Here is a 26,320-nt window from a genome sequence, read left to right on the forward strand (position 1 = left end):
TACTTTAGTACAAAGTAATAAACTTTACTAGGCAGAAAACTTTATGTTGTTTATTGAAAAGAATGAGGGAGGTGAGGGTTTGGCAGGAGAGGTCGTACACCCTTAAATATTTTGGTATGGATATACATAGAGAAAGAGGGAAACAGAAGAATTATAAGGAAAGGGGTGGTGGAGGGCTGCAAGAGCACAACGTTGGTTTGGGTTGGGTTTATGTAGAACCCATGTAAATATTTTATTGTTCTCTGCAATCAAAATCAAACAAACATTCAAACACTGCTTTCGGAAGGCTACTTGTGTTTATTACTCCCGTTTCAAAGTGTTTGTATTATTCACAGAAAGAGATGAGCACAGTTAGGCCTATACCAGTGAAACATTTAGGCCTATTTTGACTAGAACACTTCTTCCATCAATACCCGTCCGTTGCACTGCAGCATAATATTGGTGTGACATATCTGGCAGAATTTTGACATTGGTCCGAATACTGATACGGTGTCTGAGCAATTACAGGCTGAATGCAGGAAGCAGAAAAAAATCCACACTTGGTCACTGCTCTCCATACTGCATTGGGCTACTATGGTTCACTTCACTGACATACAGACGGATGTGGTGGAAACATGGAAGTTAAAGAAAAGAAGTACACTAAAGGTCAGGGTTTGTTTTACACCCCTTTCAATCAGAACCAGCCAGCCCCCCCCAAATACACACACACCCACACACACCTACACACACAAATTGCAAACAAATAACTAACTTGCCGCCCATAACTTATGTAACTGCCAGTAACCTGTTGCCGTTCCCAGTCTGTTATGAGTGCAGTTTACTATAATGTATTATGACCGGTGGAGGCCACTGCTTAGAATGTTAAGGTGATGTCAAATCCACCATGTACATGCACACAGTACATTGAAAATGTATATTTAACTAACAATTGTTGTGAAAGAGTATTACAATCTTTTTACAAAGCAATGGCTTTTGGGAAACTATTCTCTATTCAAACAAGGAATAGCAGGTGCATTTCTCATTTCTTTTCTCATTTATACTCAAAATCAAATATGATTTGATTAATTCCTCCCATTTGCTAATTGGGAAAAAAGTTATGCAAAGGCGTTCACTTGAATAACTTTCTCGGTATCCAGAAAACATTCCTAAGTGGAACGATAGGTCAGAAAACATGTGTATGGTAATTCAATATTGACTATGACCATGCACAACAGACATGCAATGACACAACAGCAATGACTATGTAAAATCAAATATCAAAAGTATCATTGCTGTTTCCAGTCAGCTACCATATATGTCCAGCTTGCATCATGGATTCATACACTAGCGAATGGAAATGAGAAGAGGAAGTCAGTGGTGTACATAAAAGCGAGTGGTAAAGGTATGTTCAACTCAGTGAAGTACACTGCCCAGGGGTCTGACTGTCTGAAGCACTCCAAAGACGGACAAAATCGCCAACATGCCTGGTCTGCTGTTTCTGGTCGTACTGCTGGAGATGCTCTCTATCTGTCTCACAGCGCAAGGTAACATTTGATGCATTTAATGTATGTTGTTGTTACCACTGCAGTCTTGGGGTTCGAATCCACCGCGGTGCATCCGGCTTGGCCGAGCGTCTATACGAACACATCTGGCCGTGTTCGGGGGAGGGAAGTCGGGTTGGGAGGGCGATATTTGTTGCTGCACACATACTCTTATAGGCGGGGGGTGGTGTCTGTCAGCGAGGAATGATAAATGGGAAGAGTAGGACGGAGGCGCTATGTCCTCCCAGTAGGGGCTCCTCAGCCAGTAGGGTCCAACAACAGTGGCAACAGAGAAATGTGTGGGGAGGGTTCATTGACGACTAAATTGGGATAAAAGGGGTAGTAAAAATAATTGGCTACCCTACGTTTATTCAAAAAATAAAAGCGCCTTGTTACTTGTTATTTTAATGTTGCATCACATTATGCATGAAAGATTAAACATAAATCCTGCTTGAGGATTATTATTTTCTTTTTGGTGGTTAATAATGTCATCCAACCCCAAGTCTACTTAGGTTTTTGACGTGCACTGTCACATAACTATTCCTTGTGCATTACTTTATACAGTACCATCATGTTGTATGAACAGAGTACTTAAACGTTTGTAAATACATACTAACTCAGTTGTCTAGCACACTTGTCGTTATGCAGATTGATTTCTCTCTGTCGTAGCCTGTCTGTCTCTCTATCCACAAGTTTCCTAGGGCGTTGTGGGCATCACTTCCTGTGTCGATTTCATTGGATTTCATTGGATCAAATCGACAGGAAGTGATGCCCACAACGCCCTAGGAAACTTGTGGATAGCCTGTGTGAATCTTTTTTATTAAATTATTTAATGCAAGGTTATTATAGTTTGACATTTTTCATTAGTTCTTATTTTTATTTATTTTTTGGTTTCAAGTTCAGTTTAATTTGTTTTTGAAGTGGGTTTGATAGTTTTGTTGTGTATTTTTTTTTAAAGCTTAGTTTTAGTTTTTTTATTAGTTAAAGTTTTAGTATTGTATTATGGGGTATTTGTCAGGGGTGAGATTCAAAACGTTAATAACCATCTACAAGCTCACAACACGTTTTAATTTAGTTTGAGTTATTTTGTTAGTTGTATTAAACCTTGGAATAGTGAGGTATTACAAACCTTTTGCAAATGGTCTAGTAGTTCTCCTGAGGAGAGCTGGCACAGCCCTAGGTCAGGGCTGAAAAACCTGTCTATATGAATCTATCATTTCTTCAGTTCCAGTGTTTCTGACTCCGCCGAGCAAAGTGAAGTTTGAGTCTGTGGACTACAGGAATGTTCTGCACTGGAACTCAACCTCCAACGCCACCACACTGCGCTACAATGTGCAGTGGAAGATGTGAGTGTGGATAAAACACATGCACATGCAACACATACCAGTACACATGCAGTCACCCGTACGCATGCAACACACAAAGTCACCCGTACGCATGCAACACACAAAGTCACCCGTACACATGCAACACACATACATACAGTCAACAAGCACACACGCAACATCAACAAGTAGAGAGTGAGTGAAATGTAGTCATGTTACTTTGCCCTGCAAAACCTACAGAATGACTTTAATTTGATGCCATAATCGTTACATAACCTTAAAATTGTGGTTAATGTGGACAAAGAATAAGAATCTTATTTAGACCCCAAATAACAATGACTTCGTACTCTGAATAGAAGAAGATTAATTTAAATATCTAGATCTGGATTGATGCCTTGCAAAACACGTGGAATATCTTTCCACCCGACGGTGACCATATTTTAATGCAGTCTTTCCCTCCTGTCCTCTCCAGCTATGGTGAGCCACAGTGGCTTGACGCGGCAGCCTGCCAGGGGATCAACGCCACCCAGTGTGACCTGAGCGCCGTGACCTCTGACCCCAGAGAGTGGTACTACGCCAGGGTCCATGCTTCCTCCTCGTTGCCCGCCAGCCAATCAGCGTGGGCGCTCTCCCCCAGGTTCAGCCCTCGCTGGGAGAGTGAGTTTTCTTTTCCCTTTGCTCCACCGCACACTCAAGTGTTCATTTATCCAATTTGTAACTCAGGATGTTACTTGGTACTTTCCCCAAATGGATCTAACTATTCAAAGATTTGCACACATTTTCAAGATAAAAAATAAATAAGCAGATCTACAAGCTCAGGAGCTTGTAGATCTGCTATTTTTGAAATCTTAAAATGACACAAATGCGTTACCGAATTGAATGGGTTAACATAAAGAAGAAGAAGAAGGGACTCATCACTGACAGTGTGGGATATTCAAGACGACACTAGAATGTACGGTTGTTGTTCTCTTGGATTGTTTGATTGTTTTCTTGGACAGGCGCAGAGAGACAGGAAACGGAAACGATTGATTATGTGGTCAAATGATGCCGTATCTGGTCAGCTACCAGTGCAACCCTGTAGAATGGCATGTTAGAAACTGAACAATAACTGGGTTGTGTTTTGAAATCTATATGCAATATGTCTGTAACGGTAAGCAAGTGGGATCTGAAAGACAGCCGTAGGGCACCACTGACAGTTGACTTCCCCTTTTAACATATAGTTCATTGAAATATGCATTTTGTGACTACCCTCCGTTATTCAAACTCTATAACCTCACATGGTGGCTACATAGTAAAATCCTCAGTCATCATTTAACTCAGAGAGGGTCCATTTGATTATATTTGTAGTTACAAATGGATAAATTAACACTGAGGATTTTACTCGGTACCCTGGAATGAGTGACATGGCTTCTGAGAAATGGGTATGACTTTCTTTTTTTTAAAGATTTGGCAACCTTATTTGGATTTAATGGAAACGACCTGTATCAGAGATATAGGTTGGTAATAGTATCTATAGTGATCTCAGCTTAGATCTAGTATTTCTTGAAGCTAATATCTATACAGTAGATTTGTCTGTTCTTGTTGTTCTTTTTTCTTATTTTATTTCTGATTGTTTGTTATGGTTTATCTGTGTTGTCCTTTATGTATGTGGGTCTGTATGTGAGGAGGGGGGAGGGATTTGTCCTGTGAAAAAATAGAAAAGGAAAAATTCAAAAAGAAAAAAGGAGGGTCTTTGGATACACAGAATGGTTTTGTGAAGTTCTATTTGTTCATATATTTGTATTTGTTTACATTTGACAGCCAAAATCAGCCCGCCCACACTGCGGCTAAATGTGACAGCGCAAGGCATTGTGGTCCGTGTGAAGCCCCCCCGCGCTCTCGCTCACAAGATGCACAAGAAACTGTGCTATAAGATCTACGTCATACACGCCACTGGAGACGAGGTGCTGATGCCACACACACACACACACACACACACAGAGGGGTTCATTATCTTGTTACTGGTTTCCCAGTAGTTAACATCCATAAGCGAGATGAATGAATAAATGTCGCAATATAGAGAAGTACTAATAAAATTAAGATCTACTACTGCTGAACTAATACAGCACTATACCACCACTTGTACTGCTATTATAACTGAAACAAAACAAAAGCTAATTAGGACTGCAGGGCCCCGTGAAGCACATTTGTAGAGCAATCATTATATGCACTGAGTTTTGTATGACTTGTAATAATTAGGTTATTACACGGCAGCCAAACGTGTCAATCTCAAGTGGTGGGAACCCCCCCCAGGCGGTATAATAAGCATGTGAATAATGTCAGTAACTGGTTTAGCATTTCCCTGGTACAACCTGTTAGTGTCCCCTAGAACAGTGGTTCCCCAAGTAGTCCTTGAGGGGGTTCCAGGGGGTCCTCAGCTAAATTAGTTTAACCTACTATTTGAAAATAGTCAAGCTCACATCACATCGTGAAGTGTTGTGAGCTTGTAGATCTACTATTTTCAAAGAAATCTTGAAATGGATGGATGGAACACAAATCTTGTTCGGAGGTCCCTGGCACAAGATATTTTCAGATGGGGAGTCTGCGGCCAAATACATTTTAATTTGGGGGTCCTTGATATGTAAACGTTTTAGAACCACTGTCGGACTTTTTCTCTGCCCTCGTTCCCTTACCATTTCCCCCTCCTCTCCACTCCTTCTCCCCCCACTGTCGTGTTTTCCAGGACGTGCATGAGATAGAGTGTTGTCGCAAACACCTGTCTCTCTACGACCTGAAGCCCAACACGGAGTACTGCATCCAAGCCCAGATCTTCATCCCTCTTCAGGGCAGGACCAGCGCTCGCAGCTCTCTGGGATGTGTCACTACACTCTGAGGTATACAGTACATTCAGTACATTAACCCATCCAGTCCGGAAACGCATCTGTGTCATTTTAGATTTTAGCTATTACATTTTAACTATTTTTCAAAAAATAGCAGATCTACAAGCTCATAGCGTGGCACTCTGTGAGCTTGTATATCTGCTATTTTTGAATATGACTGTATAGAAAGACTGACACACACATGTGCAGACAGATTCATATACCTGCAGACCAAGGTCATTAGTTTTTATTTATTTTAATTTTGTTTTGACTTATTGCTTTTCATTTCATTTCATATTAATTCATTTTTAGTTCAGTTTTTATTAGTTGTATGCCTATTATTCATAGTTAAAAGTGGCTAAAGATTGTTAGTTTAGTTTGTTTTAGTTAGTTTTGTAAACACATAATACAGTTTCTGTTTTTTTTTGTAAAGCAGCATTTGTATTTAATTCAAAAATGTTATTTTTTTTTTTATATTTCGTTAATTTTATAATATTTTATATATTATAGTTATTTTATATAATATAATATAACTATAATAACTTTGCCTCAGACTCATGCATGCATACGTGCATGTCAGAGCACACATGCATACAGACACATGAGGCTCCGGTGTCTCCCTGAAGTAAAACTTGCATGACAGCGTTTTAGCATCTGACGAAGGGACACCTGAGATTTGGAAAAACATAGAAAATGCCAAAAGTAGAAATGCTGTGTGTGTGTGTGTGTGTGTGTGTGTGTGTGTGTGTGTGTGTGTGCGTGTGCGTGCAGTTACCATTTGGACATTATCACTAAGAGGGTGGAAGGTAAAACTCCCTAACCGGAACAAAGGTTTACAGTATGAGAAGTATCAGCTGTCACCTAACAATCACCAGAGAGAGAGAGATGTAGCAAGATGGTGGAATGAAGGAATAATCTAAACAGTGTAGTTTTTACCCATGAGGAGTACATCTACACCGTATAACCCCCCCCCCCCTTACTACCACCTTTTAGCTGTATTCATTTATGTATTTTTGATTAGTGACAAATTTGTGAAACCGTGCATACACAAATACATTTCCGGAATACTGTTGCCTTTGGGCAATGTAATAACCTTCTCCTTCTTTCTCCCTGTCTTCTGTCTCTCTCCATTGTCCTCCATATCTATTTTCGCTCCTCTTTTATCCCGTAGAGGATGTATCGTGGCTCCAGGGGGTTGGGTCTGAACAGAGAAATCTCAACATGATACTATGAATGACTGGAAGGGACTGGTTTTGGACTCCGTCTGTCTTATCTACTCATCCTCCTTACCTCTCCGCTTGGAAAACATCCATCGTTACCTCGTTATACTGCTGACATCCCGGCCGACACAAACCATGCACTTTAGGACTCCGAAGCACCACAAACAACACATTGTATGATCCATGTAGCAATACCGTTTATGCAATACTGACAGAAACTTGAATGATTTACTGTACAACTGTTTCATATTTTGCACCATGTATAGCTTTTCTATCGGCTCACAGGTTTATAATCGATCAGTGAGGAATGTTGTGCTGCTGCTCCATGGAATGGCTGCCACTACAGACTTTTACAAAATGTACAAAATTGTAAACCGTTAATGTACTTTTGGGCAGTGGAAGTGGATATTTAGTCATTCAACAGTACAGTCTTACGTTTTTTTCTGAATTGCTAAGCTAAAACACTAAACCCCATAACCGATTGCTGTAGTAATCGCTGTTTTGGCAAAACCTTAAACAAGTTAGGTACTTTCTAGTTAATTGACACCATTTGCAAACCCCATCCATTCTTTTTGAAAAACACATTCTCACTCTAAAACACATTTTGTTTTGATTGTACTGTAATGTACTTTTCAATTAGTTTTCTTTGTTCTTTGAGCTTACTAAGCCTGTGCCACGGCACACTGAACTGAACTGTGTTTTTAATGCACAGACTGGTCTAATCTGTGTTTTAAATGGACTCTCCGTTACATACATTCATGACTCTTAAATTATTATGCACATTAGCCACTTTTATTTGCCTGCCTCTGTTATGCAGATGAATGTAGCCAACAAAATGTGTTTTCTACATAAATGAAAAGTCACTATTACATTCCCGTAAACAAATTGGTCATGACTGGGGTATTTGTATGATTTAGAGTCTCCTTACACTATACTAATAATGTGAAATGATGAACTGTTCCACACTGCTACTAGATATTTCTACCTGTATTGATTAGTCGGTAATTGAAGCAGTGATTTGCCAAACTTTTCAATGGAGAAAAACGGAATCAATGTTTTGTAAGACTAAATAAACGAATAAAAGCCACTTCAAAGAACTTGAGCTGTGGGACATTAAATTATATGATTCTAAACCTCTTCCTTTCTTTTTTTGTTTTGACTTGCCGTCAATGAAAGAGGTTATGTGGGTGCAGATTAAAAATGTTCCAACAGATGGTTTTAAACAATAACCTAAATATTCTAAAAAGATCTGCTGTTTTGTGCTATGGCCGGGGTGGGGGCGGGGCGGCTGGGACATACAGGCTATGGGACAGTTGGACTGCTCCACTCCTTGTAATAATAATAATAATAATGATACCAGCTAACATCCCTGCCTTGTTGACATAATTCTTTTAGCCTGCTTTACATTATGTTATTTATGGGTAGTTAGTTAATAACAATCATATCTTTGATTTGGTGTTTCTAATAGATTCAGTCATTCTGTCAGTGGGAGAGGTGTTTACTGTGGATTTTCATCTTTTCACCTGCCACCTCACCCTTCAACCTTAAATATGACCTTCAAAACCCACAATCCAAAGGCTGTGGGTTTGAATCTTGGTCCTGGTGAATCTTTATTTTAGGTCTATGTAAGGCGAGGAGCATGGAGCAACCCAACTCACGCTTGGTAGGAGTCCCCCTCCAGAGCATACCTGCCAACCTCAGACCAGGGCTCTTGACCACGCTGGGGGTCCCCCCCAGAAAACTTTTAACAGAGTAGATGTAATTTCCAGATTTTGGGAGTTTGACACTTTTATCAGGCTTTACTTACATAGGATCCATTAAAAAGTTAAAAGTAGCAATAAAAGAGCCATATTTAATAATAACATTATTCATTGTCAGTAATCCATCCTATCAGCGTTTTGCGACGACGTCATATCGACGATGTAAAAGACGTGTCTTTTCAACAGATATCTCTTTACCCACTGGACACACACAATACAACGCTCATACGCCGTGCATACGCCGTCCATACGACGTCCGAGTCAGACCTTAGTCAGCAGCTGTTTTGCAAAAAAATATGTTGAAACGACGTCGACAAACGTCTGACTCGGACGTCGTATGGACGGCGTATGCAGGGCGTTTGGGCGTTGTTGTATTGTGTGCCCAGTGGGTAGAGACGTCTGTTGAAAAGACACGTCTTTGTGCAACTTGAATTATGGATTTTTGATTGCATTTTAAGTTTTAGATGGCTTTTCCCAACCCGTAGCCTAAGTGAACGGTGAACACCAGTGATATTGTAAGTTTATTAAGTGGAATTCATAATTCATAATTGTCAATTATTGTTTCCCCCCTTCCTATAAATATAAGGCAAGTTTTAGATTCATCACGCACAAACCTTACATTTCCCCACCAACATAGAAAGAATGCTGTCAGTAATTTATCTACGTAATGTATATACACAATAAAAATATGCTATGAATAATTATGTTGTCAGTTTATAAAGCCCTGCATTGCCTTTTTTCAGCCAGCAGGTGTCACGGCAACTACATGAGACCAAAATACTTGATAGTCACGTGACTTTTTGCCTTTTGTAGTCAAATGCATTTATATAAAAATAATAATAATAATGACAGCTAATGTCCCTGCCCCTTTATGGTTGACATAATCATTTTAGCCTGCTTTACTTTATGTTCTTTATGGTAGTTAATGGAACCTCACTCTCTAGCATACCTGCCAACCTCAGACCGTCCGATAACAGGAGATTTTTCCCAGGCGGGGGGGGGTTGTTTTTGACACATTCCTGAGCACAGACTCAGACATAATTATTGGTTGGATCGGCGGTGCCACGTAGGTGTGAGGGTAGCGTAGTGGCCAGAACCTGAGTCTAGTAGAACATAATCACGATTCAAATAACCACTTTTAGCACTATTTAGCACCATTTTTGTTTAGTGTGACATATCATGTGTTTACCTGTAGACTACAGGTAAACCATACCTGCCAATCTCAGACCGTCCGATAACAGGAGATTTTTTTCCAGGGGGGGACCTGACCACGCCCCCAAGCAGGGGAAATGTACATATAAAGCTCAATTTTTTTTTTTTTCCCTAAAATTAACTTCTTTTTTTTGTCTTATTGAGGCACTTGATTTATATTAGTGTAAGTTTGTTGTTGTTTAGGCATTTGGAACCAGGTTTTATTGTTTTTTTAATTACACCAGTTTGATTTTATTTTGTAGTTATTTATTGAGGTTGAATCATTTGAGTTTTGAACTCTATTTTGTTTTAGAAACCCCTAACCTTATTGCATGCTCCACAGTGGCATGGAAGATGTAAGTGAGAATGAAATACTTAACCTAGTAGAATTTAACGTGGAAATGTGCCAAATGGTGACCTTGAACCCCAAACATTATACTTACAACCCACTGACATAGCTCTCATGCCACAGAACCATCAAAGATATAAGTGCACACCAAATACTTAACCTTGTAGAATTTAGATTAGATTAGGATTATGGTTTATTTAGATATTACCTTTGAAATAACATTTTTAGGTAGGCATGTTCTAACTAACAATAAAAACATCTAGAAAAAAGGGGGCGGCCATAGCTGAGTGGTTAGTGAGCCCGCCTAGGGAACCAGCTGGCCCTGGTTGCCCCAGGTTCGATTCCAGGCTATCCCAGCATATGTGCCGATGATATGAAATTTGTCCCTGAGCAAGACTCTTAACCCCAATTGCTCACAAGTTCTCATTGGAAACAAGACCGCAAGGACTTTCATGAACGACCTGTTAAAAGGAATTATCCTTATCCTTAAAAGAACATTTCTTTGACATTTTAAGTGTGCCTGCAGCTCGTCTGTGACGATCTTGCGTTTGGGGAAAATCTCCGCTCGGTTGGGGGCACGGCTGTCGCACCTTTTAAGCATTTGCTCCGACTAGGAAGCTCTTAGCATTACGATGGTATCAATGTCAAGGGGACGTCGAGACGACCACGTTTGGGGTCTTTAGCATGCTGGGAACTGAAGTTATGGCTGTTTAAAGCCCAGCCAATATGAAGACAGAGGGGGTGGGGTTTAAGCAATTACAGCTCATCCCGTGTTGACCTGGGACTTGACCTGGGACTCAAGAGCAAAGACTTGACTCTACTTGGACTTGAACATTGAGACTGTCCCACCTCTGAATTTAAGACCCTCTCCTGTAGGCTTTGGCCATGATCCTCCATGTGTTGGGCTTTCAAAAGATACAATATGCCTTACTCCTTATTACAAGAACATTGGAATTTTTCTATTGGAAGTTAGTTCTCAAAACATGAATGAGACTAGAGTCTAGAGAGACACAAACTCAAGCCCCTGATAATTAACAATCAGTGCATTTGAGGTCTGAGCTTATTAATTCACAATAACAGCTGTCATCATTGACTGATTTGAAAACTATTCAGAATTGAGTTCCTTGGCCTGCTGGCAGCATGGAAAATAAATATGAGATGCACAAGAAATGTGACGCTGAACGGTCTAGTAGTTTATGAGATTAGCAGCTGACAGACAAAAACAAAATACAATGCTCCCAGCGCGACAGACAACCATTGAGTGCATCGTGTACTATTCGCTCCTTGAACATTAAAACACATATTTCTGCTTAAAAAAAGTTGTAGTCTTGATTCAGACTTTATTCAAAATGTTGAGATGCTCTCTTCTTGATCAATCAGGCGTGACATAATCAATACTGTAACGACAAATATCGTTAAAACAGATTTATACAAAACAAAATCTGACAACTATCTCCTCTCTTTGTTCGATGCAGTGTTTCACAGGAAGTCTTCAGTGATTTAAGAGGAAGTGATGCAGTTAGCAGGAAGTCTGATATTGATACTTGGAAGGGATGGACCGACACAGGAAGTTAACAGCATTGGCTATACGAGGCGAATGCTTCAGTAGTCATCATGTTCAGTAGTTTAAGGCTTTGTTCAGACTGCAGACAAATCTGATTCGTTTCTCAAATCTGATTTTAGACTTGACTGTCGTGTCCACTCCACACTGATTTTGTAAGTGATCAGATCGGATTTGTGTATTCAGGTATCATCGACCTAATGGTTGCAATGGTTGCTGTGGTAATGACGTAACAGCATGGTATAGACGTTAAGCATAGTAATGCTTAACCACTTAAAAACCCATATGGTTGAGCAGAGTCCCTCATGGCTCTATAGTCTTTTCTGTTTTTTGTTATTGTGGGGAAAGCTTTCGCAGAAAATAGATCGACAAGCTCACAACGCAATGTGACACGTTGTGAGCTTGTCGATCGGCTATTTGTGACAACTAAATATAAATCAGCCTTCGGTGTCAAGAGTGTCGAGACTGAGACACATCTTTAGAAATCACATTTGAATCACATTTCCAACCACCTGGTAATGTGCTTCAAATCTGATCAGCAAAAGTCTGTTTCCATGTGGTTTCTCTGCTGTTCAGACCTGGCAAATCCAATCTGATTCTAATCTGGATAGGCAAAAAAATAATGCATTTGGGCTGCCAGTGTGAACATAGCCTTAGTTAAGAGGGGGGAGGGAAAGAAAAAGGGAAAAAAAGGCTAAAGGTCCTTACACACCGGCGAATATGCGAATATACGCAAAATTCGGACTCGTTCCGAATAATTAAAAGACGCTTTTCGCTTCGCGAAACTGATGTGGAAGCTTGCATTGACTTTATATGGTTTTTAAAAAAACGTATTTATTCGCATGAAAAATTCGCCCCGGTGTGTAAGGACCTTTAAGGGCCATTCACACTGAGCACTATAAATATAAAAATATAGTTTTAAAAATCGTTCTAAGTCAAGTGAATGGCAGGAAGAGTTCACACCAACTATAAAGAAAATACAATGGTGAACGATATAGTTATCGTTATAGTTATAGTGCTCAGTGTGAATGGCCCTTCATGGTAGCAGCTGATGATACATAGTGGTTTTGGTCCCAGAGTAAGAGGGATTGTCGTTGGAATTGGTCACAGAGTAAGAGAGGCCATGTTTAACCGAGTTGGGGATCAGTCCGTAGCTGTAGTTTGTAACTGTAAACTTATACTACAGCTGTACGGACGGTACTGGCCTTGGTCCCATATCTAGTGGCCGGAATGTACTTAATTAGAAATAGCATCATGTCTATTAGGACTGTTTGTCGACATTTGGTCTAGGGCTGGGAAATATGAACAAAATCAAATACTACATTAGAATGTAGGGGGGGGGGGGGGTGATGTGTTGTAAAAGCATTCTCACAGAAGAGTGTCATCTATTGAGCCCTTCTGCTTTGTGATAACATTTGTATAATATTTCAGTGGTGAAATTGATCCCTCTACTCTTACGGCCTCTCTTTTAAAGTCTAGGACCTGGTTCCATAGCCATAAAATACAGGCCGATAATCCACATTCGAATCATTAAGATACCACAGTGATATTCACTTCATGATTCAAAATCAACTTTGAGTCGTTACCAGATTTCAAATCATTCAATGGGTCCCCCAGCCTGTGGGTATAGAGAACACATTTTGACTTAAAACTATTCATATGTAGAGACAGAAGAAATATTACCCACTTTTAACCCTGGCGTCCCTTTTTTGGGCATGTCATAGGTGAACATTTCAACAACATTTTGTGGAAAAAAAGAAAGGAAATTAGGGCAGTGGTTAAAGGGCAGTCATCAATTTAGCTATATCCGACTATAAACAAATCTTCAAGTTTTATACTCAAGTCAAGTAATATTTCTATTAATAGGCATTTAAGATGGGTGCTGCTCCTGTAGTACTGCAGCTGAGTGAAGAACAGTCCTTCCATGTTGGTAATCGTTATGCCACCAGCGGTAAAAATACAGCGGTCATCTAAAATGCAAAAAAATTACCAAAAACACTTTTATATAAATATTCTGCTTTAAAAAAAACAAGGCCACATTAGCAATACATGACCGTATTCAAGACGGTAAAAGTGGTAATCGAAATCTCATTTCAGTCCAGTCTTTGTGGGACTTCCAGTGTTTTTTTTGTTTTGTTTTTAGCTACCTGTTTCTCTGCCATCTTCAGGACATCCCTGGGTGGGGAGGGGGTACAGTACATACAGCCTGTCCCCAGAATGCATACCGCTAGTGCAGCGTTGCAGACACCAAAACACAAAATCGCAAAACTGGATATATGTAATACAAAACAATTACTGGCATCAAATCAAAAATGGATAAAAAGGAATATTTACAAACACAGCATATTGATTTTTTTTTGTTCTGTTTTTGTTCATCATCTTTCAGGGTTCACAATTCTGTAACTCAAGATCTAAATCAAAGCGCCGGACGTGCGTCGACTTAGAAATCAACGTCGGTAGTGTTAACGCTTTTTTGTCCAGCCTGATGCTAAAAGGCCAAGTCTCTTCATATTAAATTACCTATAAAAATATATATAAATAAAAAAAACAGGTGAAGGTATTGTGTTGCAAGAGCTGCAGCAGCGGTCAACGTTTAGCTGCACATAGAGGGCAGATGGGGGAATAACGGTGAGGGTGGAGGGATGGATACAGTAAACAAAAGGGACGTGGGAGACAAAGGTGGCAGTGGAAGCACCCTGGAATAACTCGATAGAAAAGCCGGCAAAGCAGCTTTGGAATGTTACATTTCCAAGTCCTAGAACGCTCAAGGTGTGTGTGTGTGTGTGTGTTCTAGAATGAGGCAAGGCAGTGTGTGGTAGAACTCGGACATACGTAACCACGCTAGAACCGAAACAACGGCATGCGTTCTAGAGCTGTGGTTACGAGAAGGCTGTGCTCTGGAAGTCTTGAGCCTCGCTTATTTTCTAAGGCAAACTGGGCTCTACATTTCTAGAGCTTTAACGACTGAACAGGCAGCCTTCTGGAGTTGTAAGGCACAATTCCATCTGTGCACTGTGGAATGCTCTAGATTATACTCCATGTCGGCTCCACCGTGGCGGTGGCAGCAGCTTGGATTGTCCTCCTGTGCTCCATGGGGGTTTTAGGAGAGGAACTCTTTCTCCAGCTCGAAGACTGAGGTTCGTGTCGGGGAGCTCTGGATGCGGCAGAGCGGCACAGTACAGTCTCGCTTTTGGCCCTCCGTGTCCACATCCAGCAGAGAGCAGCCCTCTGAGGAGAGCAACATGGTGAGGCCCTGGGCGCTCTTCTCTCCAGAGTAGTGGCCCAGGGAGTAGCTCTTGTTGCGTCCTCGAAGCAGGGCCCAGGAGTGGGGCTTGGCACGGAGGGACAGGGGCCGCGGTCTGGAGCAGGCCTCGCCGCCGGAGCGCCTCTCCGACAAGCTGTCCTTCTCTTTCTCCTTCTCCTGCTTCTTCTCTTTCTCCTTCTCCTGCTTCTTCTTCTGATTGGGAGCTGGTGGAGCCAGATTGGAGGGACCGTTAGCTGGAAAAACAGATGATGAGAACCTTTAGAATTTGACAATTTCAGTGTTTGACACTAAGGTCTCAAAAGCACTTGCCCTTCAGGGAAGTACAGGTCATGTTCTAGTTGCGATCTGGGAGCATTCGTAGTGCACACTGACCACTCCGAGTGAAAAGCAGGGTTGTCCAGAGCGCCTGAATAGAGGAGCTTGTTTCGTACTATAGACAGTATTCAACCCGTATAACAAAAGAGGTAATAATCATGTTTACACATTGAATGATTTTTTTAAGAAGATGAAAATGCAACATTATTGAGTATCTATTCTTAAATTAACCGATATCAGAGCGATATGACGTCAAAACCAGAACGCTCTGAAATCGGAGCAGGTATTTAATAACACCCATAGAGAGAGAAAGAGCACTCTGAACAGATCGCAAGGATGTTCAATCGTGTTTATAGACAGATATATTTAATGGTGTGAATAGCAAACAAAATAAGGTTGCTTCCCTGTTCGTAAAACCACTCCAAAAAGAAAAGTACAAAACCCTGCATAAACCCACTTGCCCGTTTGGGCGACCACAAGGCCGCCCACCCTGAATATATGTTTTACAGGCCCTGGGCAATTGGGGAACCGTTAGTGTCATTTCCTAAACCTGTAACGCATCCTTGAATACTCTTTCACTTCCTTCTCCCTCTGTGTTACTCACTGTTGTTGTTGGTGGCAGCCGACTTCTTCCTGCGGAGCCGTGATCCAGTACTGTGGCTGCTCTGTTCCGATGCCTGGCTCTGGGTTCGTACAGGCGTCTGTTTCACTGCAGTCCCACTGTTCTGGCCATTTGTGGATGCCACTGGGTTGGGCGTGGACAGGTGTGGACGACTGATGGACACCAGCTCCTCCTTCCTGGGGCCATGCTCCACCCCCTGTGCCTCCGACTGTATGAGACACTTGGTGGAATTGCACTCCTGGATGGCCGACATGGAGATGAGATTAACGGGTTGGTGACCGGAGGCGTGGCTCACCGGCACCTCGTCTTTACGGGAGCGACCGCTGGGAGGCGAGGTGCTCCGGCGGAAGCGCGTGGCGCGCTGGAACAGGCCCTCCTTCTTTTTCTTCTCCTTCTCCTCTCGCTGGGGCTCATTGTCCTCGCCGAGTGCCGAGCTTTTCAGGGCCTCCCTGAGGTCATATCCCAGCGCCACCGAGGCCAGCAGCGTGCCGCAGCCGTAGAGCACCGAGTCGGTGCGTCGCCGGGCCGACGAGCGCTTCAGGCTGTTGGTGGGGGTGTGCTGCGGGGTAGTGGAGGTGGATGAGGTGGAGTTGGTGGTGGAGGGGTCCTCGAGGGTGTCGACGGGGCTGCCCTGACTCGTCGTGCTGCTTCCTCCCCCCACCTCTCCTGGCCCAACATGGCCGCCGGGGCTCTGAGGCTGCTGCTGCTCGTCCCGCCACAGAGGTAGATCTATGTACACCTGGTTGGGGAACTTGAGTTGCTTTGGTTTGGAACCGAGGCTGTCCGGGCTGTCCAGGGAGAAGGCCTCATCTTTACCGCCACCTGCTGGATGCACACCAGTTAGCTTTCACATTGGTAGGATAGTTGTAATCTACACACAAATCAGTGTGTGTAGTTTCTTCTCCCCAGACAAGCAGCACACATCCATTGTTAGGTGGTCAAGGTGCTTCATTTCATTTACGGTCTAATTTGACCATCTTTTATAATTACCAATACATTTACTTATTACCCACCTCAAGCAACAATGACTGTCAAAAAACTCTAGCATTTATCTTTTTTTTTTTTTTTGTAAAGCGACTTTGGGTACTCAGAAAAGCGCTACATAAATCTGAGCTATTATTATTATTAAATAACCAGCAAAAAGCTTTACAATTTACAATTTAGTAGACGCTATTAATCAGAACGATTTACAGTAAGCAAGGAAAACAAAAACAACAAAAAAATATATATATAATCCGTACATTGAAACTATACACACTATAGGATGCCAGGTCTACAAATGACCTGGCATCTGTCTACATAACATGCTATCTAAGTTACATAAGCCTGCAAAGTTGTCAAGGCTAGGGCAAGTGCTACGGCAAGTGCTATGGGCTAAGGTGGAGTCTGAAGAGGCGAGTAGTTTGGTTAAAAAGTAGACTTACACTAAATAGATCTGTGTTAAGGCAGGTACACATTGCAGGACCTTAAAGTGCTCGGGGGGTTATCTGATCGTTAAGCATAACACACTGCAGGAGTTTATTTCTTGAAATCGGCTGTCATAATATCGTTGTGGTCTTCACAACAGGATTGATCCCCGACAAGGGCTGACACACTGTAGGATAGTTCACTAGGATGCTATCTCCAGAGTCAGACCCAATACATACATTTGAGTTTATTCCAATTCATTTTAATCGACGTATCCCGTGATATGCCTCTCTCCCTCTCCCCCCTCTCTCGCTCTTTCTCTCTCTCTCTCTCTCTCTCTCCCTCTCTCGCAGTCAAGTGCGCAGAAGCCGTCAGTGACAGCGTTGCCATGTCCGCTTATTATAAGCGACTTTGGGCTTGTTTTTCTGTAGAGTTGCTTGTAAATATTGGTTGTTGCGGGGTGCATTTTTTGGGCTTATTTGTGTAGTTGCTTATTTGGCCTTGTTTCCTAATGTTGTTTAAACCAGTGGTTTAAACAACACATAATATGTATTTGTCCGCAGACCCCCCTTCTGTAAATATGTTGTGCCATCACTGACCCCCATACAAGATTTGTGTGGATTTGGAAAATATTCCACAATTTTCTCAAGATTTTTATTTGAAAATAGCTGCGACGCGTTGTGAGCTTGTAGATCGGCTATTTTCAAATATCCAATGTATTTGTAAATAGGTTTAAAGTGCTCAAGTGGCCTTTTCTTGGGCTTGTTTTCATAGACCTGGTTGCTTATTTCTCTCGCAACATCTGGCAACGCTGTTCATAACAGCGTGCACATGCTGCACACTCACACACACACACACACACACACACACAGAGCTCGCTCTTGCTCTCACTCTCTGTCTGTCTGTCTCTCTCTCTCTCTCTCTCTGTACAATTCCTCTAAAATAAACAGCCCACCAGGCTCGCTCACTCTCTCATTTTGTTTTATAATGTTAACTTAATACAGGACTGGACGGTAATATAGCGGTAGGGACTGTTTGTTGTGGTCAGATCCAGCGACGCTCCCCTGGCCACGGTGGCTGTAATGTGCTCTCATTGGCTGTAGCGTGGATCTCCTCGCAGACCCTTTCATAATGTATGATACTGTCCGATCTCCTGTCTGGGACAGAGCTGAATATCTAACATGGTAGTTATCTGAAAACGGTCGGAAAGCCGTCGCAGAGCGGATAATCGCGGCCATATCGTCTCGCGGAACCTTTCACACAGAGCGAGCATTATCTCGCAGATCAAAGGCCGATCTGCGTCAGATCGGGAGGTTTTGTCGGCGAGCGCCAACAAATGTCGGCGACAGCAATCTCGGACCCAATCTCCTGCAGTGTGTACGGGCCCTTAACCAACTCACCTTGTTCAGTGAACAGCGCGGCCAGAGGAACAGATTTCTGAGATTTGACCAGGCTGGTGGACCAGGGATTACTGCCATCAGACAGAGGCCGCACTCTGACAGGGACACACAAACAGATGGCACACAAATTACCCAAAGGAAACGTATCAAAGGACCTCTGTGTGTGTGTGTGTGTGTGTGTGTGTGTGTGTGTCTAAAGAATATGTGTTTACATGATTACCCTTTTTTTTTTGGCAATAAACGCAACACTGGAAGCCGGAAACTGCTCGACATTATGGTCTTGTAAAACCAGATTTAAATGAATCAGTACAATCTTAAAATATTTTTTTAAACAGACAAGCAAGTAGTGTAGGGAAGTTAAAATAGGAGCGACATGTTCTTTTCATCTGTTAAATAAACAGGACAGGTTTGTAGGGTTGTTTGCCTTCACCAGAATATATAATTGTGAATCATCTGCATAATAATGGAAGGAGAAGTTGTGCCTACACATGTTGCCAAGAGGAAGCACTGTATATAAAATAAAATAGGATTGGAGTTGGACACAAAATTGAACATTGGGCACTCCACAAGTTACAGGGGGAGTGGAAGCATGGGCAACAACTTACACAAAAGAAAAAAAAGAAATACTATTTGTCTATGATATATCACTGCAAAAAAATCCCAGATATGCTGATTCACAGCTGTAAGCTATTCATTCATATATGACCAATCACAAATGCTGCACTCAAGTCCAAAAAGTGAAAGTCACCAGTGATAGCATTCATTAATGGACCTTAGCCATGTTGTATGGTACTGACCATCTCCTGTATCTTGACCTTCCGCCCTCTGTGTGTGTGTGTGTGTGAGTGAGTGAGTGAGTGAGTGAGTGAGTGAGTGAGTGAGTGAGTGAGTGAGAGAGAGCTATCTCTACCTCTCGGCAGTAGTGGGCCTGTCTTTGTTCTGCACTGAGCTGGGACCCCAGGTCCTCCCTTTCTTCTTGATTCCCTTCTTCACGTCGTCAAACTCTTCTGGCCTGAAGAGGGTGCTGCGTCCCCACGTACGGTTGCTCTCATCCAGGGTGACTATCAACACAGACAGACCACAACACAGTGAATGTTACCGCAAAGACAACGGCTGCGGTAGGTACAGTACCTCATTTAGATAAGTTAATAATAGAGTTGCCATTGCACCGCCTGTAATATCCACTTTTGGAGCTCGATGTGGAAGTGGTGGACAGTATTTAAATGCTGAAAATGCTGTGTGTGGTGAAAGCGAGGACTACCACTTTTTTTAAATGCTCAAAGAGCTCCAATGTTGTGGCTAAATAGGAATTACAACCACACCAGTATGGCCTCTGAAGGCTGAGAGGCTATAAGGCACACTGGTTGAACATGAGGCGCAGGAGGACGGTTATTGAATTTCAGAACATTTAAGCTAGATGGTCTTAAAAGTATAATACACTGCCTTAACTTAAAAAACTAAATATATACATTATTTCAGGGAATCCCGATTCCCAAAGCCATATTTTCAACCAGTAGTTAAAAAACATTGGGGGTGTTATGACAGCACTGCCAGTTTAGTGAAGACAGGTTCCATCAATGACAGACCAGGGTCAACGAAGCTTGATGGACGTATTTTTTTGTCCAGAATGCTCAAAGTTAGCATTATTTTTGGATGTACGTTTTATGGGTTCCTGTTAAAGTTTTAGCAAACTGGACTCGAGTTTTCAATTTTAAAATAACTGAGCTCTCAGATGAGTATTTCAAATAATGTGAAACAGCCCTCTGACCCAGGTCTGCAGCCAAAACCTCCATTATTATCCTGTTAAACGCGCCACAGCTTAAACCTGGAGCTTCAAAACAAACTGTGGTTAGGAACAGCAAATCATTTCAGACTAAATGTAAATCATGTGAAAACAAATGTAGCCATCACCACACAAAGAAAGCTGTTAGAATCCACACTTTAGGAAAAACTCTCCAATCAACACAAACCCCCCCCCCCCCCCCCCCCAATACACACACACACACACACACACACACAATATGCCATGAACGATTTAGGCAATGAGCACCCGGAATCCTTCTCATTGTCAAAGGAAAGGAGTTAGTCAACCATCACACGCAACAGGCGATGCCATTAGCCAGAGAGCCCACGGCAAACATCATGGCCACACCCACACTCGCGTCCGAGTAGCCAGAAGCTTGCCTTTGTTTCTGAACCCACAGTGGGCCGGAAACTCGCTGGTGAGATCCACTTCCTGTTGGTAAACATACAAACTGTCCCTCTGTATGTGGGACGTCACTGAGGAGAGGAAACATACATGTTGTACGTGCACTGTGTACATGTGTACATGCTGCAGCTTACAGGCTACAGCAGTGTTTCCCCAACAGTGGGTAACGGAACCATTTTTAGGGGTCGTTGAGTACGTATCCCTTCTTTTACGTTTCCTACAAAAAGATATACAGTCTACTGTATATATTTCAAAAGATCAAAAAATAAAAGAAAAAAGTACAAACATTTTCAAAATCATTTCAGAAGAAAAACAAATGTAATCCATACATTTAAAAAGCTTAAATGGTTGGAAAAACATTGTTCCAGGGAGACACCAAATTTATCTTTTGGGTCTTTGGGAAACCCTGGGTTAAAGTACATTCTGGATACTTTATAAAGAACCCCCATGTTTTCTTACAACCAAATGGTTCCATATTGAACCTTCGTCAATTCTATATGGAACCATTTGACTACATAAAAAAGAACAATGTGGGATCATGTTTGGGGCCAAATTCTTCTTTCGTTCCATATACATTCAAAGCTTTTGGCTCTTGAGCTCTATATCACTGATGTCAGATAAAGTCTTGAGTGCCCAAAAAGAAAACTTTCCATTAAGTGAAGAAAACCTGACTCATTAACCGGTTGACTTCCACGAAATCTACAACACTACACGTGTAGTTGAACCCTGGCCCTGAACAAAGATGAAGAAATGACTGAAATGAATGAAGTTCTACATATTTTATTTACCTTTATTGAACCTTTTTCTCTTTACTTGCCAGTGAACATGCCATCGCCACTAAGTGGAACTCATCGAGAGTACAGAATACAAACGCAAAATGTTGCCTTAACACAAACACACATGGTGTACGTCACACACATCTAACATATAAAGTATGGTTCAAGTAAAGAATACACAATCAACGAGTACAGAGTCACCAGAATGCATAAAAAGAGGAGGTGAGTGAGTGGTATCTGAAGTGAATGTGAGACAGGGGAGACTTACGCTGAATGGCTCGTAGTCTGGGGATGGGCGTTGGGCTACTGGGAGGGGAGGAGCTAGTGGTGTGAAGGCTCCGCCTCTTGTCCATGGAGGGGGACGCCTGCACCGTGATCTTATGTTGGAAGTCTACAATACACAAGCACATGTACATTGCAGTTAGAACAAGCCAACGGTGCGGGAGATTAGCTGTTCACAGATGGACACACGGACAACCATACGGACACACACACAGACACACACACACGGACTGACGGACAGGGTGCAAAACATACTCTCTCGCCATGCCTTTCGCCACCAACTCTAATCCTCTGTATGCTCACATCTAACAATGTAAATATTGTACAACTCCCAGTATTGTACAGCCTTCCAGTGACTTACAATTACTCCCTGGCACCCAATTACTCCCTGGCACCTAAAAGGTGTTAATGGCTGATTTATACTTCATCGCATGACCCTTTTGGGTTGCTCGACAGCGTGCATAATTTTTGTCCTGCAAGAGTAGCTTCCGACGCACTTCATAAATTCATCTTAAATCTGTCACCAGTGCTAAGCAGAACCTTAAAAAGCTCCTTTATTCAAAAAAGGGGGCCAACAAAATGACAGTGGTGGATAAAGTTTTTTACTTAAGTAAAAGTATCAATACTGCAATGTAGAAATACTCTGTTACAAGTAAAAGTCCGGAATTAAAAATGTACTTGAGAAAGTAAAAGTACAAAAGTATTGGAATCAAAATGTACTTAAAGTACCAATTCTACCACAAGTAAGACGCGCAAACGCGGGAAGCGAACACAGCCCTAATTTTTTTTTGTCTTTTTAAAATTGTTATGTTGTGTATTTACGGACTTGTAATCTGTGTTATTTCACCGTGATGGGGAGAGCGTAGAGAGAAAGTCACGTGACTGCCTCCGCCTCGTATTGAAGTTAATGGGGGGGGATATGGTTCTCCTATGCACAGAGTTTCGGAGTTCCTAGTCATCTATGCACAAAATTGCCGTTTGTCAATCCGTGCTATTTCACCGTGTTTGGGGGGCGATCGGGTTGGTTTCATAGTAAGCTCCACTCTGAGATCTGTCAGCAGCCAATGAGAGCGTGAGTCACATGGGGGTGCGGCTGCACACAGGCAGTGCACAGACAGACGGAGAGACAGACACACACACAACCCGAGCACGGTTTCATAGTAAGCTCCACTTGGGCGGAGGCTTCCACGTTCGCAAAAAGTAAAAGTACTCATTGTGCAAAATGTTCCATTTCACAAGTTCAAAATGTATAATTTTTTTTTTGAAAATAGCAGATCTACAAGCTCACAATGCGTCCCGTCGCGACTCATTGTGAGCTTGTAGATCTGCTATTTTCAAATGGCTGAAATATATTTAGGGCTGAAGTGGTTGGTGCGTTTTCTAATAATATTCAAAATCTACAAAGTAACTAAAGTTTTCAAATAATTGCAGTGGAGTAAAAGTACAATATTTGCCTCTGAGATGTAATGGAGTAGAAGTAAAAGTATTGGGAATTGGAAATACTCCAGTAAAGTAAAAAAAAATCCTCGAAAGTGTACTTAAGTACAGTACTTGAGTAAATGTACTTAGATACTTAAACCCACTGCAAAATGACCACATTTTTGGAGGGACTCCCACACGCAGCAGACTGACTAACCGGAGGGCAGGCTGATGCGGTTGCCGTCCTTGAGCTTGAGGCGGGAGCGTTTGAATTTGCCCTTCCTCTTCTTGACGTTGGGTTTGTCCTTGTTGAGCTGGAGGATGAGGATGTTGAGCTCCCTCTCCAGCACGTTGATCTCCCGCTCGGCCAGCTGCTGCTCCCGGCGCTTCAGCAGCTCCTCCTGGGACTTCTGCTGCAGCGCCGATCGCGTCAGCTCCTCCTCTCTGGAAAGCAGCTCCTGGGGGAGTGGAGAAAATGCAGGTTAGCAGGGAATGTCCCTTTTTTGGACTTTTCTTTTTGTGTGTGCTTAGTTCCGATGCCAAGATCTGAGCAGTGGTGGAAGAAGTACTCAGATATTTTACTTAAGTAAAAGTAGCAATACCACAATGTAGAAATACTCTGTTACAAGTAAAAGGCCTGTGTTCAAAATGTTACTTGAGTGAAAGTGCAAAAGTATTGGCATCAAAATATACTTAAAGTACCAAAAGTAAAAGTACAAAAAAATTACTTTTTGTACTTTTCTACAAGATCTACAAGATCTACCGAACTTGTAGATTGGCTATTTTCAAATCGCCTAGGTATAAAATAGGGCTAAAGTGGTTAATGCGTAAAAATGTATATCTGCAAAGTAACTAGCAACTAAGTTTTCAAATAATTGTAGTGGAGTAAAAGTACAATATTTGCCTCTGAGATGTAGTGGAGTAGAAGTAAAAGTACTGAAATTTGGAAATACTTCAGCAAAGTAAAAATACCTCAAAATTGAGTAAATGTACTTTTAGTTATTTTACACCACTGGATCTGAGTCGTTTAATATTGTCTGCCTGTCAATTCAGATGTACGGTGTACAATTAAGCCGAGTATTGTAAAAATCCAACCCAACTCCAAATGTCGGTTGTGAAACTAACTGCAGTTTCGTACCAAGAAATCTGGGAGGTGTTCACAGTTGTGAAAACGGAAAATGAAGCATACTAGTCTGGGATTGAGTGAATAATCTGAACTGTAACTGATACAGATTAATCACAAATTGATTGGGGCCAATGTACAATGTGTAGACCTTATTAATCCCGCTGGGGGGAATTCAGATTCACCCAGTTGATGGCTGCTCAGGGAGGAGCGTTGGTTAAGTGTCGGGGGGCCGTGAGGCAAACCGGCAACCTTCTGAATACCAGATGGCCGCTCAACCCACTAAGCTACGGGCTACAGCCGCCTGTACAAATATAACTCTGGGTTACATTTGTACACTTGTACACTGTTAGAGTTAAATGAACACTCAGGATTTTACTGTATGAGACAGGAATCATAGGCCTCCATATTGAAGTGTTCAGAGTTCCTCTTCTATGGAACACTACTCCTGGATTGACAAAGAGATAGGACTAGGGTAGCGTGATGTTGATGTTGATGATCTTCTATGCCAGTGTTTATCAACCCTGGTAAACGTCCCAATTTTGGGCCGGGGCTACTGCTGAGGTGTACCGCGCCGTTTGAAGAAGGTGTGAACCCAGCCCCTCGAGAACAAAAGCGGCGATCGTCTGTCAATCGATACGGCCATCATCCGTTTCACACACGGCCCACGCCCGAGTCCATTCAGTGTAGCGGCCATCACCCATAGGAATGCAAATATGTTGGCCTACCTGGTACTGTATAAAAAGGGCACAGGGTATATGCTTTGGCACTCAGTATTACTACATTGTGGGTCGGAACGGGCCGATACGGCGGCCAAGAGCCAAGAGGGGCTGTCATATTATAACCTGCCATGATGATGAATGTCCGACAATAAAACACTAACTAACTAACTGTACTAACTTTAAATCAACATAAGTGTTAGATTTCTTATAAAGTGCTTCTAAATCGCTCCAGGGTGTTAGTGTGAACGTAATCCGTGTAGCTTGTCGTGGTGTTTAATTACTCCATGGAGATTGGGAGATGGTCCGTTCACTCGCAGCTGCGGTAACCGAAAGTCTCGCCCCAAAGCACGCTACCCCCATTTGTTTTCGCGGACCAGCGGTTCTTGGATTTGTTTTACTGAGGATAAGGTTAGAAATAAGTTTAGTATTAGGCATAGTTTTACTGATGTTACGTTTAGGAATAAGGTTAGGTTTAGACATAGTTTACTGAGGTTACGTTTAGGAATACCAGGTGGGCGACTTGTTTTGGGGCGAGTGTTTTGGTAACCGTCTGTAGTGGGTAACTGCGCATGCGTCCGCAATAATGCTATCACTTTTTACTCTGGTAAGGTGAAATCAGACTCCTCCAGTCAGCACTCAGCACTGACCCAATTTTGTATATTTGTAATATACATTGTACATTTTGTAATGTTTGTAAGGTATATATATATATAATATATATAATATATATAATATATTATATATTATATATTATAATATTATAATATTATATATTATATATTATATATTATATATTATATATTATATATATTTTATAGATATAGATATACCGTAATTTTCGCACTATAAGCCGCACCTGACTATAAGCCGCAGCAGCTAAATTGAATGTTTGGAACATATATAAGCCGCACTGGACTATAAGCCGCGGGTGTAAAATCCATAGATTTAGGAGGTCCCCTAGTGGCCGTTAGCTGTAAAAATCCATAGATAAGCCGC

At 41.9% G+C, this 26,320-nt stretch overlaps 2 protein-coding genes across 5 annotated transcripts in view; one reads left to right on the forward strand and one right to left on the reverse strand.

Moving 5' to 3' along the window:
- The first annotated feature begins 706 nt into the window (after positions 1-706).
- il22ra2 (interleukin 22 receptor, alpha 2) lies at positions 707-8,026 on the forward strand. The gene is made up of 6 exons (XM_080450342.1): positions 707-1,523; positions 2,746-2,866; positions 3,318-3,502; positions 4,646-4,788; positions 5,568-5,718; positions 6,875-8,026. Exons 1-5 carry the CDS (start codon positions 1,460-1,462, stop codon positions 5,715-5,717), a joined length of 663 nt encoding a protein of 220 aa, XP_080306468.1. The 5' UTR covers positions 707-1,459; the 3' UTR covers position 5,718; positions 6,875-8,026.
- Positions 8,027-11,403: 3,377 nt separating this feature from the next.
- The window catches only part of map3k21 (mitogen-activated protein kinase kinase kinase 21), a 36,531-nt gene continuing 21,614 nt past the window's right edge, over positions 11,404-26,320 (reverse strand). The window contains exons 5-11 of one of the 4 annotated variants that reach the window (XR_013934482.1): positions 23,697-23,937; positions 22,047-22,169; positions 19,704-19,854; positions 18,794-18,888; positions 15,969-16,811; positions 12,682-15,282; positions 11,404-12,487 (exon numbers count right to left, since the gene is read on the reverse strand). Coding sequence is in view for 2 of the 4 variants with exons in the window: in XM_080450332.1 (XP_080306458.1) it covers positions 14,885-15,282; positions 15,969-16,811; positions 18,794-18,888; positions 19,704-19,854; positions 22,047-22,169; positions 23,697-23,937 (1,851 nt within the window). In the remaining 2 variants the exon portion in view is untranslated. Of the gene's footprint in view, positions 15,283-15,968; positions 16,812-18,793; positions 18,889-19,703; positions 19,855-22,046; positions 22,170-23,696; positions 23,938-26,320 lie in introns of all 4 variants that reach the window. The other 3 variants (XR_013934483.1, XM_080450333.1, XM_080450332.1) reach the window with 3 other exon arrangements.

This window comes from Gymnoscopelus braueri (genome assembly GCF_963280865.1).
Source record: "Gymnoscopelus braueri genome assembly, chromosome: 14".
NCBI lineage: Eukaryota > Metazoa > Chordata > Actinopteri > Myctophiformes > Myctophidae > Gymnoscopelus > Gymnoscopelus braueri.

Bases quoted from the DNA above. Each gene is read 5' to 3' on its own strand.
- il22ra2 (XM_080450342.1), top strand. From the start codon at position 1,460: ATGCCTGGTCTGCTGTTTCTGGTCGTACTGCTGGAGATGCTCTCTATC. The intron at 2,867-3,317 runs GTGAGTGTGGAT...TGTCCTCTCCAG, and splicing joins TACAATGTGCAGTGGAAGAT to CTATGGTGAGCCACAGTGGC. The intron at 4,789-5,567 runs GTGCTGATGCCA...CGTGTTTTCCAG, and splicing joins TACACGCCACTGGAGACGAG to GACGTGCATGAGATAGAGTG.